This window comes from Hyperolius riggenbachi, chromosome 3, assembly GCF_040937935.1.
Source record: "Hyperolius riggenbachi isolate aHypRig1 chromosome 3, aHypRig1.pri, whole genome shotgun sequence".
Classification (NCBI taxonomy): Eukaryota; Metazoa; Chordata; class Amphibia; order Anura; family Hyperoliidae; genus Hyperolius; species Hyperolius riggenbachi.
This window is the reverse complement of record NC_090648.1, coordinates 69,318,737-69,339,069: the sequence shown is the minus strand read 5'-3', so window position 1 is coordinate 69,339,069 and position 20,333 is coordinate 69,318,737. Positions and strand designations below refer to the sequence as shown.

The 20,333-nt window shown below is 43.3% G+C and overlaps 1 protein-coding gene across 1 annotated transcript; it reads left to right on the top strand.

The window, feature by feature from the left end:
- The first annotated feature begins 650 nt into the window (after positions 1-650).
- LOC137562156 (beta-1,3-galactosyltransferase 1-like) lies at positions 651-12,822 on the top strand. Its single transcript, XM_068273489.1, has 2 exons — positions 651-779; positions 11,749-12,822. Exons 1-2 carry the CDS (start codon positions 651-653, stop codon positions 12,820-12,822), a joined length of 1,203 nt encoding a protein of 400 aa, XP_068129590.1.
- Positions 12,823-20,333: the final 7,511 nt, after the last annotated feature.

The window sequence follows — 20,333 nt, the reverse complement described above, 5'->3', positions numbered from 1 at the left end:
CTTCCACTGTCAGTAGAAGGTTAGATTGAGTATGGTTGATCAGCAGAAATCGAAGGATGGGAAGGACGCAGAGCAGAGGGAGACCCGGCGGGCAGCGCAGAACAGTAAATCTGTAACTCTCACCCATCAGAGATCAGGCCCTAATCATTCTGATAACCCCCCCCCCCCCCCCCCCGTTACAGCCTTCTTTTTTCCCCATGATCACCACCTGTCACTCTCACCCATCAGATCGGGCCTTAATCAGCCCCTTGTGGGCTCCTGATCACCCCCTGGCCTCATATTGCCCTCTGATCACACCCCCCTCCCTGTAATTTTTTACCTCTGATTTTCCCCTGTGTAAGGCCTGTAAACAGCCTTCTTTTCATCCCCTGATCACCACCTGTCACTCTCATCCATCAGATCAGGCCCTAATCAGCCCCCTGTGGGCTCCTGATCACCCCCCTGTCCTCAGATCCCCCTCTGATCACCCCCCCCCCCACACACACACACACACACACACACACATACACATACACACACACACACACTATTGTTTACCTCTGATTTCCCTGTGTAAGGCCTGTAAACAGCCTTCTTTTCATCCCCTGATCACCACCTGTGCCTGCGCAGTACTGTCCTGAGGACGTTGGAGAAACTATGTGACCCACGCGATGGAGCGCAGAAGAAGCCAACCCAGAACCCGACCTGGCAAAGTCGGCTGCACCAGTGGAGAAGACCGGGAGCCACCGGAGCTGCGGCGAGGGCACAGGATGGCTGCCACGGGCTGGAGGAAGCCCCAGGTAAGTGGATCTTTTTTTTTTACAGCTAGGATCACTACTTTAACAGGTGAAAAACAGCCGCTCGCTGCATTTGGTTTGTAGACAGTCATGTCTAATGCTGGGAATACACAGCTCGATTCTGAGCCATTTAGATGGCTCGATAGATAATTTCCGACATGTCCGATCTCTTGCCCGATCGATTCCGCGCTCGATTCTGTATGGAGGACAATGGGAAAAGATAAGAAAACCGAGCAGAAGATCAGAGAATCGCCTGCAGAATTGAGCATGTAAAACGATTGGGCGCGGAATCGAGAGACAAAATCAATCCGTGTATTCCCAGCATAAGACAAAGGAGATCAGTGAGGACCTGCGGCTGCACACTGGTTGCTCACAAGTCAGGAAAGGGATACAAGGCACTGTGGAAAATCTCAAAGGATGTGGTCGGAAGCCAAAAGTGACACCTGTTCTGGCTAGGAGGATAGTGAGAGAGGTGAAAAACAATCCAAGGATCACCACCAAGGCCATCCTGGTGAATCTGGGCTCTGCTGGTGGCAATGTCCCAAGGCAGACAATCCAACGGACACTGCACACTGCTGGGTTCCACATATACGGACCAAGAAGGACACCACTTCTCCAGATAAGGCACACAAAAGTTTGCTTGGCCTTATGCTCATCTGGACAAAGAAGAAGACTTCTGGTCTTCTGTGTTATGGTCAGATGAAACAAATATTGAATTGTTTGATCACAATGATGTTGCCTTCATTTGGCATAAAAAAAGGAGAAGCCTTCAACCCAAAGAATTCCATCAACACTGTCAAACATGGTGGTGGGAGCCTAATGCTTTGGGGGTGTTTTTCAGCCAATGGACCAGGAACCTAATCACAGTAAATGACGCCATGAAAAAAGAGCAATACATGAGGATTCTCAACGACAACATTAGGCAGTGTGCAGAGAAACTTGGCCTTGGCCACCAGTGGACATTTCAGCATGACAATGACCCAAAACACACAGCAAAAGTGGTGAAGTTGAAATGTGAAATGTTTAGCAGACAACAAAATTAACGAGTTCAGATTTGAATCCAATTGAGAATCTGTGGAGGGAGCTAAAGATCAGGGTGATGGCAAGAAGACCCTCCAACCTGAAAGATTTGGAGCTCATTGCTAAAGATGAATGGGCAAAAATACCTGTGGAGACATGCAAAAAGATGGTCTGCAATTATAGGAAGTGTTTAATTGCTGTAATAGCCAATAAAGGCTTTTCAGCAATCAATTTTGGACTGAATAAATAATTTTGAATGAATAATTTTGGACTGGACACTTTTTGCTCAAATGGAGATAAAAGCTGAGAAATGTTTGTTTTGGTTTTTTCCCACAATAATGCCTCTTTTACATTGTCTTACCATATTATCTTTTGGGAGTCACCTATGTAATTTCCCATCAAAAAATTACTTGCTGGTTAAATAAAAGGAAGTCAAAATTTGCCAGTTGTAATATTTCCACAGAAATCCAATTTCCATTTTCAGATTTCCAAGATTCCAAAAATGACGAATTCCAATCGGAAATTTGGAAATTTAATTTCCACAAAACCCGAATAACCACGCAGCAGTCCCCTCGCTTTATCAAAAGAGGGATCTCCAGCATCTATATGTCGTGTGATCACCATGTTATATAGCGCTTAAGCAGTCACATGTGCAGCCCGGTGAATCTGAAAATGATAAATAAGAACAAAAACAGTAAAAGTCTTAAAAATGTACTTTGACAAAGAAAAGTAAGAGAAGGGTAACAAAACAAAACAAAACAAAAAAACAACAGAGAAGAATATCTCTGTACGGCTAATGATACTGTGTAACTTGTTGTGCTGTCATTAGGATTTCCATCCTTTTGCATTTTATTGCATTGTGTAAAAGGTGTGACTGATGGAGATGCATCATTACAATAAAACAACATGATATTATAAGAAAATGGAAAGGGCTGGTGTGACATGAAATAAGTATTGTAAGAGGTGAGAGGAGCAGCAATCATACACCAGACTGTGGAAGCAGGAGAGGAACGAGAGACATCTGCTCCAGAGTGGGACAGGCAGCAACAACAGGTACAGCTGGGAACACCAACAAACTTCACAGTCCGTCTTTATGTCTCTGGGATGTGATACATATTTGCTACATGTGCTGTCCCCCCTTCTCTGATTACTCTGTCCACCTTTTATTAACTATATACTTATCTCTCTGACAGTTTTAGCCACCCCCCGCCTCCCACTGCAGTGCTGGGTCCTTCAAAATATATTCGATCCAATGGGTTGAATATGTTTCTCCAGTGGACGAGCACAGGACGAGTGTGTCTGTACTGCACATAGGCGAGTACGGTTACTGCAGGCACAGTAGAATAAAAGCTTGCAAGGGGCGGATGAAATGCATAGGTAGGCAGGGTCACATCACGCAACTGTTGGGATGTGACCATTGGCTGCAAACCGTGGAAGCGTCATGGTAGACTAATGTGCACACTATCCGCCGGCATCAGGCACTGCATGGTATAGTGGAGCGGTGATAGCACGGACGAGGGGAACTGTCTGTTACCAGCAGGGAACGGAGGCATCAGGGGAGTGGTGAGATACTTCAGCAGTACACTGATTGCTTGTTGTGCCCAACAGCTGATGGACTTGTTCCAAGCTAAGCCTCTGCTGTATTTAGCAACTGGCAATACATTTTTCAACCTGCAATTACAATCTCCGTTACCTGTCTCCCCTCTCTGAAGACAGTGTAATGGTACAGGTACTAGGATGGGCAAATGAGGCTTATATAATATAAGGTGCATGTGGGAACTGGGGACACTCTGCCGCAGAATTGTAATTGTTTTTAATGGTTGGTTTGCTAATTGATTGTCTCCAATAAAGTTGATTGGTATATTTGGTAATACCGTGAGAGATGACACATTTGTTGCTGATGGTGAGGCCGATTTCAGACTACAGGCTGTCTGAATCTGCCAAAATCAGGATTACGGGGATTACTGCGTTAATACGCAATAATCCCCTTCTGACTGACAGCCAAACAGGAAGTAGTGCTCACTTCACTTGCGCTCACTTCCTGTTGCAACGCCACCGTGCAACGCCAACACCACCGTGTAAGTTTTTTAGAATCCCTGCGTCACCATAGACTTCCTGTCTACTGCAGGTTGCCACAGAATCGCACGGTAATGTACATCTGTCCTTGCGTCGGGGGCAAAAAGTCACTTCGGTAGTATCAAACCACACTGCGTCGGTATAAGCAGCCCCATAGGCTTTCAGTGGGTTACGGTAAATATGCCACTCCGCATCACCCTAGTGTTAGAATAAAAGGTGGTCATGTGCACCAGCATCTTCGCTCTACTGAGCCCAGCTCAATCCCTACTCGCATAAGCGCAATATGGACAGGCTCCTCCTCAGCCACGTTTACACAGTGTCAGTGAAGAAACGCTCAGTGTAGTTTGCCTTCTTAAAACAGAAGGTATTTGCAATAATTCAGCTTTAAGTGAGCAACTGTGGTCTCCCACAATGCACCGCTACTGAACATGCAAATTCTCTTCATTTACATATTCAGTATTAATGCATTCTGGGAGACCACAGTTGCTCACTTAAAGGACTGCTGTAATGAGCGATAACTGATATGTAAGCTGCCATATTTATTTCCTTTTAAACAATACCATTTGCCTGGCAGCCCTGTTGGTCTATCTGACTGTGGTAGTGTCTGAATCCCACCAGAAACAAGCATGCAGCTAATCTAGTCAGATCTGACAATAATGTCAGAAACACCTGATCTGCTGCATCCTTGTTCAGGGTCTATGGCTAAAAGTATTAGAGGTAGAGGATTAGCAGGACAGCCAGGCAACTGGTATTGCTTAAAAGGAAATAAATATGGCAGCCTCCATATCCATATCCAAATATAGCTTAACTCCACAGAATAGCTTACTACATACTGTAGTTGTGTCTCTGGCTTTTACAGCCCAGATATTTGTAGGTTAGTAATGTCTCTATCATGTCATTTCTGAAACAAATAATTTTATAACTTTATGAGGTTGGATCTCACAATCATGAAAATAACCACACACAGTTAAAGGATTGTGTAATAATGCATTGGAAGAAAGTGTGCTAGTGTATAATTATTTTTTATAATGTGCTAAAAAATACATTTCACTTACAAGTATACTTGTTTTACGCTGCAAGGAGTACATCAGAGACGGAAGAGACTATTTCTTCTGCAGGCAGGGCTGGGACTGGGTTCCCCAGCACCAGAGGACTGAATTGTTCTCCCCTGGTAGCATACATATGAAATCACCGCCGGCAGACTTGGGTGCAGGACACAGCCGGTATATGGCGTATCCTGCTGCTACACAAGGTCCGGCGGCGTTAATAACTATTCCCCCTCCAGGTCCACAGTGGGGAATGATGTAATCCGGCTTCCAGCTATTGCTGGAGGCTGAATTACAGTGTTTTAAAAGTAACTTCAGCTCCGTCTTCTGATGGCGCCAAAGTTACTCACTGAGCTCCACTATAGTCGTAATTCCTATTTTCCGATTACGGTCTATGATGGTGCCGGCTGTGCCCAAATCGCCTGCGTTGTTATTACAGCACTTGCCCCCAGTATGCGTAGCAGATGTGCCCCATTATTAAGTAGGTTCCGACCCAGAATAAGTAGCCAGATGTTCCACTGGGTTAGATAGTCCCCTCCCAAACATAGGTAGCCAGATGTGCCATCAGTATTAGGTAGCCCTTTCCCCAGCATAGCTAGCCAGATATGCCACCAGTATAGATAGCCAGATGTGCCCTCAATATTAGGTAGTCCCTTCCCCAGCATAGCTAGCCAGATGTGCCACCAGTATAGATAGCCAGATGTGCCCTCAATATTAGGTAGTCCCTTCCCCAGCATAGCTAGCCAGATGTGCCACCAGTGTAGCTAGCCAGATGTGCCCTCAATATTAGGTAGCCCCTTCCCCAGCATTGATAGCCAGATGTGCCATCAGTATAGATAGCCAGATGCGCCCCAGTATTAGGTAGCCCCTCCCCAGCATAGATAGCCAGATGTGCCACCACTTGTTGATCACCCCATCTTCCTGTGATCTGTAAAGTCGCTATGTGAAGTCCCATGGATTTTCCATTAGTGCAGGTGATGCTAGGGAATGTCTGGCACTTATTGTTCTTTCACACTTGTGTATTACTTGGTCAGGCCTGGCTGACCCAAACCGTTGCTGAATCCAGAGAGAAGACAATGCAAGCAGTACTCCAGTTCCAAGAACATTTGATCCAGAAAACTCGTGTTCTTTCCAAAACTGTTCCTTTTGTCCCAATACACTGGAGTTGATTCACAAAGCATTTTTCTTGAATTAAAGTATCTTACCTCACTTTTCTTTAACTTCAGTTTTAAGAAGAGATAATTCATGAGATAAACAAATGAAGAGAAATAAATGATGAGTTATGTCGACTAGGGATAGATTAGCACTATGGAAGATGTCGGGGCTGTATAAATAAGAAAAAAATTATAATAAATATTAATAAAGCAAAACTGAAGCGAAAATAAACTTATGAGATAATGATTTGTATGTGTAGTACAGCTAAGAAATAGGACATCAGTAGCAAAGAAAAAGAGTCTCATAATTAGAGATGCTCAATTTTAGAACCGGATGAAATCCGAATAGTTGTTATCCAGATTTCATCAGGTTAAATCAAATCACCTGTGCGGGGTGGGTGGGAGGGTTAATCTTACCTATCTGATGTCTTCTTGGACCGCATCGTGGGAGGCGCCAAGGTACGTTCCTTGGCGCCTCCCACGACGTGGTCCAAGCGGCAGTCACGTGATTACAAACACTTCCTCCTTCCAGGTTAAATGAAACAACTATCCGGATTTCATCCGGTTCCGAAGTTGAGCATCTCTACTCATATTGTTTTCCAGTAAACAGAAATAGTTAAAAAACTTCAGTGGTTATTTATGCAAAAGAGCTTCAGACAGCTTGTGATAAGGTTTTAGTGCAGGAAAGTTCAAAGGGTCATTATTTCTGCTTTGTTTTATAGCTTAAAAGACGGAGTATAGATTCTAAACATGCAACTGTGACTGAATGATTCAATGTTATAAAAAAAAAAAAGATATATAACTAAAAATAAAAATATGAATACTTTTTTCTTTGCTGCTGATGTTCTATTCATTATCCATACTACACATACAATTAATTACAGTTAGAGATGGCCCGAACGATGGTTCGAGGCGAACTTCCGGTGGTTCGCATTCGACATGTAAGCAAACTTTCCCGGAAGTTCGGTTAGCCCCCATAGTGCACCATTAGGGTCAACTTTGACCCTCTACATCACAGTCAGCAGGCACATTGTAGCCAATCAGGCTACACTCCCTCGTGGAGCCACTTCCCCCTTTATATAAGGCAGGCTCTGCCGGCCATTACACTCACTCGTGTGCCTGCATTAATTAGAGAAGGGACAGCTGCATCAGACTCTCTCATAGGGAAAGATTAGTTAGGCTGTTGTAGGCTTGTTAGCTTGCTACTTGATGATTCTTATTGCTAAAATAGCACCACACAACAGCTCTTTTGAGAGCTAATCTTGTTCTTGTGATCTTTTTTGTTGTTGTTGTGTTGCCCACTGACACTGCATTATACAGCCCTGCAGCTGGACCTTGGTAATCGCTATACTGTGACAGGCCCTGTCTAACTATCTATACTGGGACACCTACCTATGCCTAGCTAACTACTGGGGCACCCACCTACCTATACGGGAACACCTACCTATGTCTAGCTAACTACTGGGGCACCCACCTACCTATACTAGGACTCCTACCTATGCCTACCTACCTATACTGGGACTTCTACCTATGCCTACCTACCTATACTGGGACTCCTACCTATGCCTAGCTAACTACTGGGGCTCCTACCTATGCCTATCTATCTATACTGGGACACCTACCTATGCCTACCTACCTATACTGGGGCTCCTACCTATGCCTAGCTAACTACTGGGGCACCTACCTATGCCTACCTACCTATACTGGGACTCCTACCTATGCCTACCTACCTATACTGGGACTCCTACCTATGCCTACCTAACTACAGAGGCACCTACCTATTCCTACCTACCTATACTGGGGCTCCTACCCATGCCTAGCTAACTACTGGGGCACCTACCTATGCCTGCCTACCTATACTGGGACTCCTACCTACCTATACTGGGACTCCTACCTATGCCTACCTAACTACTGGGGCACCTACCTATGCCTACCTACCTATACTGGGACATCTACCTATGCCTATCTACCTATACTGCGACTCCTACCTATGCCTACCTACCTATACTAGGACTCCTACCTATGCCTAGCTAACTACTGGGGAACCTACCTTTGCCTATCTACCTATACTGGGACACCTATACCTCATCTTTTTCAGCTAGAGACATGAAGTTATATATTTCAAAAACATCCATCCTTCAGAAAATCTGGGAACCCACTCAATCCAGCAAACAAATGCTCAATCTGAAGTATGGCTGCAGTGGTCAGTATGGCCAGGGTTTACTGTTATAAACCTCACTGACAGCAGAGCTGGTGACCACTCTGTGCAGCACATACAGGAGATGAGACAGCAAGTATCAACCAATGACATTTATTAAACAAGTGCAAAAATATGTACAACAGTGAATAATTCCACATGCACACCACACAGGCTAAATACTAGGAGTGACAGGACTATATACAGTATATACAGATCCGAGAAAGCAGTACCAAATTGTTACCAAGGACAAGTCAAGACAAAGCACAATATCATAAACCAGGAGAGCAATGCAGTACAGAATCGGAATCCAAAGACAGGTAAGTAAACAGGCAAGAGGTCAGACCGGGGAATCAGGAACAGGCAATGGGACCAGGAGTTCAGGCAGCTAGCAGCAAGCAGAGGCCTATTAGTACTGAAGCTCTGGCAAAGTCTGTAGCAGGGTGGAGTCTTCAAATAGGCTCACTGCAGCTGACTGCATAAGTGCCGAGAGAGTACTGCTGAGGACATCTGGTGGTACGTAGTGGATATGCAAGACCGTCCAAGTCCAAGATGCCATCCACAGGTAGGACATGGAATTGCGGGTTTCCTAACATTTACACACTTTAGAAAGTATGCAACGTTGTCCGCAGGCATATCTCACTTCCTCGAGGTATTCTCAAAACATATAAAACGCATACAGGTCTAGTACAAAGCAAGGCGCTTGCACCTTGGCCTCCCCCGATTATGGAACTTTTTTTTTTTTCAAATACTTTTATTTGTAGAATTTTGTAAGTTACAAACAGAACAAGAGTAAGGCATGTACTGTCATACAGAGTACATCCAATATAACATGCTGGGTAAGGTATACACAGGTAGTACAAATCTTTCACATCTATAGCATTGATAGCTTATGAGGCCATTATTTTAAACGGCCGTGCATTGACAGAATAGTTAGCCGCAGTAACTTCGAAGTTGAAGAGTGTGTTTTCTACCTGGGACAGGTGAGATCTCATTTTCCACTCTTATGCCAGTACATCTCCATCATCTTAATACGACAGTAGGGACGGAAAAGGTAAAATAGGGAAGGGGAGGGTTAGAGGGTACAACTAGGTGGAAGTGTGGATGAGGAAAGGGAAGAGAGGTGAGGGGAAAGGGAGAGAAGGGGTAACAGGTGAACATAACTCAGCTAACTCAGTCCGGGTGAAGAGGAGCCAGCACATCCCAGGCCAAACAACCAATGTAGCTTGTAAAATAACACCAGAGGGGGGGTGAGGATAGCGGGGTGGGGCCCGAAAGCGAGGGAGACAAGCACTGGCCCTACGACAATAGGAGGTTACGGAATTCCTCTGATTCTCTGTAAAAGGACCACATTCTCCAGGTTTTGGAGTATAGTTCAGACCGATTTTGTAATGTCATTACTGTACTTTCCATATTGCTTATGTAGTTCACTTCCATATCTAACTCTTTTAGGGTAGGTATAATGCTCGTCTTCCATTTCCGAACTATGAGTGTTTTTGCTGCGTTAAGTATATGTCTCACTACAGACTGTTTGTAGGCCTTGATACTCCAGTCGTTAAGATGAAGCAGGAAAAATTGTGGGGTGAAGGAGACCTCCCTTGCTCGATTATGGAACTTTTTATCAACTTTTATCCTTGAGGTGTAGATATGTATGGTTAGATGAATGGTTGGATGGCTTTGTACAAGAATCAGTTTTAAGTTAGGTGATGAATGGGAGGCTGAATGTGTTGATGTGAAGGTAGATAATTAACGGAATGAATGGGATGTAACTATGGTATGGGAGATTGAATGAACAAGGCGTACATAACTTTACACTTTTATTATGGAGTTGGAGGAGGCTGGACAACTATGAATTATTTGTACTTATCCTTCGCCCTTTTCTTTCTCTTTTTTATTAAGCAAACAAATTAATAAAATATCAAACAATGATGCAAAATGAATCCCAACATAAGAGGGCTTCAATGAAGCATGTTTGATTTAGTTGGGTACAGTGCAAAATGTGAAAACGTACTACTAAAGTTATTATGAGTATCTACTTGCTTGCTGGTGGTTTAAAAAGCATTTTTGTGACTAGGTTTTAAAATATCACCTAGTAGAAAACTCAGGAGAAAAACTGAATTGTATATGGGCCTAGGTTTGCTTTAATTCATATAAGGGGAGATGAATCATGGGCTAACACAGAAAAGAGGAGATACATCAAGTTAAAGGATACCCGAACTGACATGTGACATGATGAGATAGTCATGTGTATGTACAGTGCCTAGCACACAAATAACTCTGCTGTGTTCCTTTTTTTTCTTTCTCTGCCTGAAAGAGTTAAATATCAGATATATAAGTGGCTGACTCAGTCCTGACTCAGACAGGAAGTGACTACAGTGTGACCCTCACTGATAAGAAAATCCCCTTTTTACCTCTTTCTTGCTCTCAGAAGCCATTTCCTGCTTGGAAAGTGTTTTATAGTTAGAATTTCTTATCAGTGAGGGTCACACTGTAGTCACTTCCTGTCTGAGTCAGCCACTTACATACCTAATATTTAACTCTTTCAGGCAGAGAAAGAAAAAAAGGATCACAGCATAGTTATTTGTGTGCTAGGCACTGTACATACACATGTCTATCTCATCATGTCACATGTCAGTTCGGGTATCCTTTAAGTCATATAAAGGGGTAGATTCACTAAACTGCAGTAAGCAAAATAATGTGCGTAAAGTCTTATGCATAATGAGTAGAGCCCAGGGCCGGATGATGGAAAGGTGGTTCACTCCTTTCCATGAGCTCCTCCCTCCTTCCCTATGCAGAGTCCTGATGGGAGTATAAATAAGAGTTTAATCACACTGCTATTGGCATTCCATTGATGACAAGTTCTCCTTCCAGTCAGGGACACCTCAAGCTACTGAGATTTCTCTAGCTACCTATTACTCGGGGCACCTCTAGCTACTTAATATTGAGGGTACTTCTAGCCATCTAATACTAAGGGACACCTGTACCTAACTATGATGGACAAGGGAAGTAAAGGAGAAGTGACAGCTGGGATAGCCAGCACACTTGTGGTGCAGTTTGGTGGGGTTTGTAGGGTTATGGAGGGCAAAGTCTAAGGTGCAAGGACATCTGTGCCTATAGGCTCCTGTGAGGTAAATACGGGCCTGGTAGAACCTATTGCATGTAATATACTGCATTCTGCACTACTCATCATACGGTAAGACTTCTGCTCTACTCATCATGCTAACTCAGTTTAATCAATACACCTCAAGGAGAGATAAATTATGAGTTAAGTCATATAAGCAGAGATATATCATGAGTAAAGCCAGATTTGGGGCATGAAGCACAAACTGCTGGTATATTTGCAATGTGCAGGCAGCGTACGCAATTGTATTGGTGCTAATGCCAGATTAGTAGCTTGTGTTCTGCAATTAGCTGATAACATAGTTGTATTGGATCAGTTTACAGCCTTTTCATGTAACTATCTCGTTATTTTTCTACAGATACCTCGGTGGTGTCAAGATTCCAGACATCAAGAAGACATCATGGTGAATCCCCGGTGGTTAGTGAGATTTTTTGCCATCCTTGCACCAATACTGCTGATTTTGGATTTTGGATACGTGTTCCACACTAAGAAACAGCCACCAGGTCTGAAAATCGGTTTGCTTCAAACGCATTTTCAGTTACCAAAAAAAGAATTCCAACAACCTGCAAACAATCAGACCTATCCAGCCTTCCACCATCCTCTGGCACCACCTTACCCCTATCCCTATAAGTTCCTCATCAACCAGCCAGATAAATGCAAAGACAGAACGCCTTTCCTGATCATGCTGGTAATGGGTAAAGTCCATGACCTGGAGGCTAGACACACCATACGGGCAACCTGGGGCAATGAAAGTAATTATGATGTTGATGTGATGACAATATTTTTGCTGGGATTTTCAAGTTTTGTCCCAGACAGGACTCAAATGTTGCTGGAAGAGGAAAGTGAAGCCTTTGGAGATATAGTCCAACAGGACTTCATGGACACCTACTACAATCTTACCCTAAAGATCTTACTGGGCATGGAGTGGGTAACTAAGTTCTGTCCTAATGCCAGCTATGTGATGAAAATTGACAATGATATGTTTCTTAACGTTGACTATCTGGTTCACAAGTATCTTCGACCAGAGCTTCCAGTCCGTGAAAAGTATTTCACAGGATATGTATTAAACAACACAAAACCAATAAGAAACAGTGGAAATAAATGGTATGTCCCTGAGGAAATCTACCCCAATGACACTTACCCACCATACTGCGCAGGGCCTGGATATGTCTTCTCGGCAGACATGGCAAAAAAAATCTATGATGTATCACAGAGGATTCGAGTCATTCCTATGGAGGATTCCTTTATGGGGATTTGTCTATATGAGCTTCATATTACAATCACACCATTTCCTCAGGATGTATTCAGTGACCTTTACACAAATGACCGATGTCAACTTCACAAGCTTATCATGGCCCACCATTATTCAAGTGATCAGCTGCGGACTATATGGCCAGATTTTTGGACTTTGAAAACCTCGGGCTGTGAGTGAAAGACCTCTACAGTATTTGATGAGCTATTATTGTGATTAGATAATGCGGACACTTTGTGATCCCCACTCAAAATACTTTGTTTAAAGTGGATCCTAGATAAATTGTGTGGTCATTACAAATGGCCTCCTAACATATATTAGTCAATTTTTGATGCAGTAGATTAGTCAATTGATTTTCTATGTATTTTTGTTTTGTTTTCTGGAACTATAATTCAGTGATCCAACCATTGCTAGCATCAAATATTTGGTTTATTTATTTAAATAAAACATGAAAACACATGTTTTAACACAGAACATTTATCCTAAACTGATGGGGACACATACAGAATCAGGAGTTTTTCAAAATGTAAATTTTCATAACCTATAAAGAATGAGAAAAAATTACATTATGGATTTGTGGTGTAATATACCAAGGTTAGGTTCAAGGTCCAGGTGGAACCCCAAGTGTGTTTTATTTTTTTTAAATAACATTTTATAAGTCTAATTACATGATATTTATCCTAAGCTGATGGGGGCACATACAGATATCAGGAGTATCATATATACTTGTGGATAAGCTGATCCGCAGATAAGCCCCCCCCCCCCCCCCCCCACACACACACACACTTCTGGCCTAAAAAAAGGTTACAAATGCAGTGACCTGCTGATAAGCCATTAAGCCAACCCCCTAATGTGTGAACCCAGCCCCCCATGCAGAGTGCCTGTTGGAAGTGTACTGGAAACCATAGCTACCTGTCAACACTTCAACTCCTGTCCTTCTGTCTCCCTGACACCTTTGAACTTGCTGCTAGAAATCCAGGCTTACTGTCCTGTAACTACAGTGAGCCTAGAGCTCTAGTGGGCAGTGGCAGGTTATGAAGCCAGGGAGACTTGAGGACCAGAACTGGAATGAGGCAAGGTAGCTATGTTTTCCAGGTAGCTATGCTTCTAAACCATGCACTGCGCCTCCTTATAAGCATTTGGCCTAATTTCTAGAAAGGCAACTTCTCCCTGCTTCTCCTTCTCGATCTTTAACTCACTTTTTACATTGCTTGCCACCCTTTGCTACTAAAAACTCTGCACACTATCTGCTTGTGGTACAATTCTCTCTCAGTTTTCAACTTACCTGCCAGTCGTACCTTCTCTTCAGTGGCACTGCTCTCTGAATTTTTCTGCCACTGTCACCCAAAATTTGTCTTTGGTCTAGAGGGGCATTTGTCACATCTACTACTACTACTACTGCTACTACTGCTACTGCTGCTGCTACTACTACTTCTACTACTGCTACTACTACTACTACTGCTACTACTACTACTGCTGCTGCTGCTACTACTACTACTACTTGAGTAAACAAGGAGTCTTATCTATTAGTCATAAATCAGCTAAGAACCTCTCACCCCATTTAGATGTTCTGTTTCATTGAAGGCATCTTAACAACATGTATTTATGCTTACAAAACATTCTATGCATCCCCGTTTGATGTTGCATGTATATAGGTGTCTGTTCCAACATCTTGTAAGCAAACAGGATTGAAGTCTGACACAGGCTACACAGCCAAAAGCTTGCTTACTCTTATTCTTTTACGTTAACCAATAAATGGTGTCATCCTGATGCAAAACTTCTTACTACTACTAATAATAATAATGATTTGTTTTGTAAAGTAAGTATAGTAAAAGTAAAATATAGTAATAATAACAATATTAAACCAAACAAGCATTTCAATAATTTTATTGAAACAAACGTCAACCGTATCACTCCAGATGACGTTACAGGTTGGCCCAGCATAGGAGGTTTGCATTAATGAAAATCTGGGAACAGCGCTACAGGACTGGAGAGGAGTTCCCTGACAGGTGAGTAGATAGTTACCTTGTTTTAGGTATGACCATGACTCCAAGGATGTCAGTGGGCACTATCTGGGGGGAAGAAAAACTCTGCCATATGTAATTTATGGGGAAAAACACTAGGGGCTTGATTCACAAAGTGGTGCTAACTGATAGCACGCCTGTGAAAAGCCCCTTAGCACGTCTAAAAGAGCTTTTTTTACGCGCGATTTCTTAAAGCTTTGTGCGTGCTAACTACTTAGCACCCTAGTTAGCACGCCCAAAGTCTTTAGGCGTGCTAACTAGGTTAGCACCACTTTGTAAATCGAGCCCCATGTGTTTTTTTTTTCTTCTTTTTTTTGGGGGGGGGGGGCTAATGTACTCTTAGCATTTAACGTTGCCTAATGATGTGGTTTAAGGATCCTTTTACACTTAATCGGTTCCTCTCAGTTATACCTGAAAGGTAATAAGGTAATGTCCAGGTTTTCCTATGGCTCAGTTCACACTATGTTCACACTATGTGCATCCATTTCTATGGATAGTAAAAACGCATCAGTTTTTTTAGCGTATAGTGTAAAAGAGGCCTTAGGGGGTTAAAACTGCCAAATTATGACAAAATTATGACAAATGATGTGTATTATGCAGAGAAATGCTTTCAATTAGTATTATTATTTGTGGTGGGAAGCACTGTCAAAATAATTATGTATACAGTATTTACACTGCCAAATGATGCTATTTATGCTGCCGAGTGCTGCTCGGATACCCCTTTTCAAAATTCGAATTGATTTGGATCCGGATACCCAGCGATCTGGATCCGGATCAGATATCCGAATCCGAACTTTTTGATATCCGAATAGAATCGGATATCCGAACCCAGTATCCGAGATATCCACCCGGATTCAGATATCCGGATAGAAAACCAGAAGTGGCCTTTAAATTGACTCTAAAACATTTTTTAGGGTAAATGAGGCATGTTTTTTTCAAAGGGAAACACTAATTGATTTTGTGGGGGCTTAAAGTCCCCCCTCCCAAATAAATGGCTGTAAATTAACATCAGGACTAGGTTGCAGACAGTCCAACCGCACAACTGGGACATGAGAGTTTTCAGGCCGGACACCTCCAAAAAATTTCACAGCAATTGTGTTTTGCGTTAAATATAGGTGGTATCAGTGGCCTGTGGCAGCCTTACGGTGGGAGCAGCACAGGCAGCAGGAGCAGGGCAATGCAGCAGCAGCGGGTGTAACATCTGCCAGGAGCATGCCGGACGGGGCACTTGGTAGTGGCACATGGCACTAGGCATGTGGCACTTGGCACGTGGCACTTGGAAGGTAGCACATGGCACTTGGCACGTGGCATGTGGCACTTGGCACGTGGCACTTGGCACGTGGCACTTGGCACATGGCACTTGGCACATGCTACATGCCAAGTGCCACGTGCCACCTGCCAAGTGCCACCTGCCAAATTCCACGTGTCACATGCCAAGTGCCATGTATGTGACACAGTGTTGTTGGTACCACAGCTGAAAAAAAATTGTGAACCAGGCGGATTAGTTAGTAATAGTTAATCAGGAGGAGCCAGGAGGTTGGGGTGGGGGTGATAAAGGGTGGTAAGCAGGCATAGTGATTCCCAGCCACTTCATGTCCACCTCTTGCCAACAACAGGGAAAGACTCGCCCAACAGGGTCTGACGGCGGTTTTTCCTTGCACGGGAAGCGATGGAGGGAGCAGAGGAGGCCACTGAGGACTGGCTGCCTGAACAGGCCTCAGTGTCAGCAGGAGTGGCAGAGGGGGATCTGGTGCTCCGAGTCTGACCACTGCCAGCGCCAGCTTGCTTCAGCCACATGATGTGGGGTACTTGTACTTTATTAAAATCGGGGTTGGACTTTAAAGCAAATCAGCACGGAGTGACAGCAGAGGAGAAGACACTAGTGCACACTAACTGTCACACTGACACTGCTCAGCACAGCAGTTCTGTAGTAAGCTAACACAGTAGTACTACTCTAACAACTAACTAGCACTGACTGCAGTACTAACTACACAATAACACAGTAATCCTATTCCCTAACCTATACTGTAGCTAAGGCTAATAGCAGGCCAGCAGTTGGCCTGGTCTCTGCATAGCACACACACAGACACAGGACAGGACTTATAGCAGCTGCTGCAGGCCTGCAGCACACCCTCTGACTGTCACTGAATGAAATCAAGCTAGCTACCTAATAAACAATAGGACAATAGTGTAGTGAAGGTGTTAATCATTGAAAAGCTTTAGGTTTATCACTGTATACAGCACTTGCTAGGCCAGCAGCACTGGAACATGTCTCTCAGTTAGCAGTCACAAGCAAGGACAAGATTTCTCATCATGGCACCCCTCCATAATATTCAGGGGGGCTGGTCAGGGTTCCCTTCTGTGATTGGTTGCTAGGGCTTTTGCTGGGAGCCCTCTGATTGGCTCAGTGACATCATGGACATCATCTCCATAGTTACAGTATCCGGATTCGGATATTCGACTAGATATCCGAATTCCTACCCAGATACCGCTGTGAATCCGGATACCGCATTCTGGATTTAGCCCAGGTATCCAGAATCCGAATCCGAGTCGGATAGTGGGAAAAGTTCGGATTATCCGGGTAATTCGGATATCCGGAATCCGGATGAGCACCACTGATGCTGCCAAATTGTGTATTTTTGGGGGGATAATGCTGCCAAATTATGTGTATTTTTCAGAAAACACGCTGCCAATTTGTATTTTTTGTTGGAGGGGGGACACTGCCAAATTATGTGCTTTTTTGTGAGGGGATGCTGCCAAATTATGTGTATATACGCTGCCAATAGAGATATTTGTTTGGGAGGTTAATGCTGTCAAATGTGTATTTTTAGGAAAAATGCTGCCAAATCATGTGCAGCTATGGGGAGAAATGTTGCCTAATTATGTGTATTTTGGGAGAAATGCTGCCACATTAAGTGTATTTTGGGGGAAATGCTGCCAAATTACACACAGGAACAGCTTTTTTCCTCAAGCGGTAGCCATACTTAATGCTGAACCACGTTAGAGCTGCTAGGACTTGATAGTAATCAGCACAGAACTGTAAATGAACAATTCTCACATTGCTTACTGCCACTATACTTGCATAAATGTCCTTGACTTGTAATATACACACTGTCTGTCCTTGTATTGTTTTTGTTTGCGTTTGTTAAGCAACTGCCAAGACAAATTCCTTGTAGGTGCAAACTTACTTGGCAAAATAAAATTGTCTGTAATCTGATTCTGATTATGAAATTAAATATATTTTTTGGAGGAAATTCTGTCAAATTATATTCCTGTTTATTTATTTATTTATTGGGGGAGGGAGAGTTGTACTAACAAATTTTGTGTTTTTTGGGAAATGCTGCCAACTTATTTGTATTGTTTTCTGTCAATGTATGCATATTTATGTATTATAGTTTTTTTGGGGGGAAATTGCTGCCAAATGATGAGTATTGGAAGGGGGGTGCTTAAGATTTAAGTTTTTTTTAGTGGAGACAGACTGCCAAATTTTGTGTTGTCTGTGGGGGGATGCTGCCGAATTGAGTTTATTTATGCTGCCAAAAGATGTGTATTTTTGGTGAAATGTTGCCAAATTGTGTGTATTTTCGAGAGAAATGTTGCCAAATGATGTGTATTTACACTGACATTTTTTGTGAGGGAGTTAACCCAGCTAAATGATGAATATTTTGGGGGAAAATGACTGCCACATAACATTCATATTGTGGGAAAACACTACCAAATAATGTGTATTTTGGGATGAAACACTGCCAAATTATGTGTACTTTTTGGAGGAAATGCTGCCAAATTATGTGTATTTGGTGGTCAATGTGTTATTCCTCTTGTCATATCTGTCATTTTGATCTGCACAATTTATTTGCGCATTTTATCCAATATTGGTACCACTAGAAGTTTATTGTACCCGGCTCTTTACCATGTAATTGAAGAAACATTTTGGCCCTCCGTGTCCATGAGTTTGGATGCTACTATGATGACCCACAGCCTTCTACCCCCGAGGACTCTGGGAGATCATGTGATGTTCCTGCTCATTACAGAGGGAGGGAAGTAAAGTTCCTTACGGATTCACCTTGCCAGCAGTACAGATACATTTAAGAATCTAAATCACAGGTGAGGCAAGGCTTTTCAAAAGGCAAGCATTGATTATATAACTTAAATGAATATTGTAAAAATAAGAAATTGTATTTATTACGTTACAAACTTAAAAGTTCTTCTCTGCAAAACTTGTGCTGTAGCTTTAATTACATTTCAGTACCATCCTTTACCTAAGACAGGAAAAACAAAAGTTTGCTTTCTTAAAACAGAAAGAATTTACGATAATTCAGGTTGGAGTGAGCTTGAGATGTCTCCCAGTGCATCACTGCTGAATATATGCAAATTAACTATTGTTAACCATCCTTTACCTAAGACAGGACAGGGTAACTCACAGAATATTTCACAGCTCTGATGAAACTCCCTATTTTGGGAATACTGTTAATGATGTATAAAGTTGCTTTCAGTTTCAACTGACACATCTGGGGCTTGTTTCACTAAACCGCGATAACTGATATCGCGGTCACATTAGCGTTTTGCGTGCTTCATTATGCACATAACGGTTTTCGCGCACAATCGCAAATTTTTGCACAAAAGCGGCTACGTTTTCATGCGAAAATCTTTATGCGCGCAAGACGCTAGCGCGACCGTGATATCATTTATGGCGGTTTAGTGAATCAAGCCCCTCAAGAGACAACGTGTCACTGTTGGTGGTGTTAGTGCTTAGTGTGGTTTGCCTTCTTAACCACTTGATGACCACAGTGGTAAACCCCCCTAAAGACCAGGCTAATTCTTGCTAAAAATGGCCACTGCAGCTTTAAGGCCAAGCTGCAGGGCCGCACAACACAGCACACGAGTGATCCCCCCCCCTCCCCCCCCCCCCCCCCCAACAGAGCTCTCTGTTGGTGGGGTCTGATCGCTCCACAGTTTATTTTATTTTTATAAATATTTATTTTATTTATTTTTTTAATAAATTATGCTTTTATTTATTTCACCCTGCTCCCTCCCTCCCCCCCCCCTACCCCGCCAGCCAATCAGCGTGATCAGCTGTCAGCTTCAGCCTATGACAGCCGATCACTGCCCAGCTTCAGAAGGGGATAGCCGTGTCCCAGTACAGCGCTGCTGCCGACATGTAAATAGACGGTGATTACGCCATGTAACAGTTTCCCCAGCGGCGATTGCAGCTCGGAGACTGAAGTCAGGGCAGAGTTCCCCGAGCAGGAGATGGCTGCGCGCGATCTCCTGCAAAGTGCAGCCCCAGGAATTGACGCCAATTGGTGGTAGGCGGTCCTGGGGCTGCCGCTGCGGCCACGCCCATTGGCGTGAGGCGCTCTTAAAGTAGTTAAAACAGAAGGAATTTGCACTTATTCAGCTTTAGGAGAGCTTTTCGGTCTCTTTTAGTCCCCTATACTTTCCTTGTGGTTTTGGGTCACCCCAAGCTGCTTGATTACTGTGTTGGTGGTGTTAGGAAAGAATTGCTTCAAGTCAATACGAAATGAATGAATATAGCCGAGAATCGTGAATCAAACCTGTATGTGTACAGCGGCCACAGGAGATTGGCTAAAGATCTGGATTGCTGGATCTTTAACCATGCCTGACGTCTGAACACCGTCCGATCTCACTGTACACCCCAGTTGTGTT

Excerpts from the sequence above, each read along its gene's own strand:
- LOC137562156 (XM_068273489.1), top strand. The coding sequence starts at position 651 with ATGGAGCGCAGAAGAAGCCAACCCAGAACCCGACCTGGCAAAGTCGGC. Across the intron at positions 780-11,748 it reads CGGGCTGGAGGAAGCCCCAG|ATACCTCGGTGGTGTCAAGA; the intron begins GTAAGTGGATCT and ends ATTTTTCTACAG.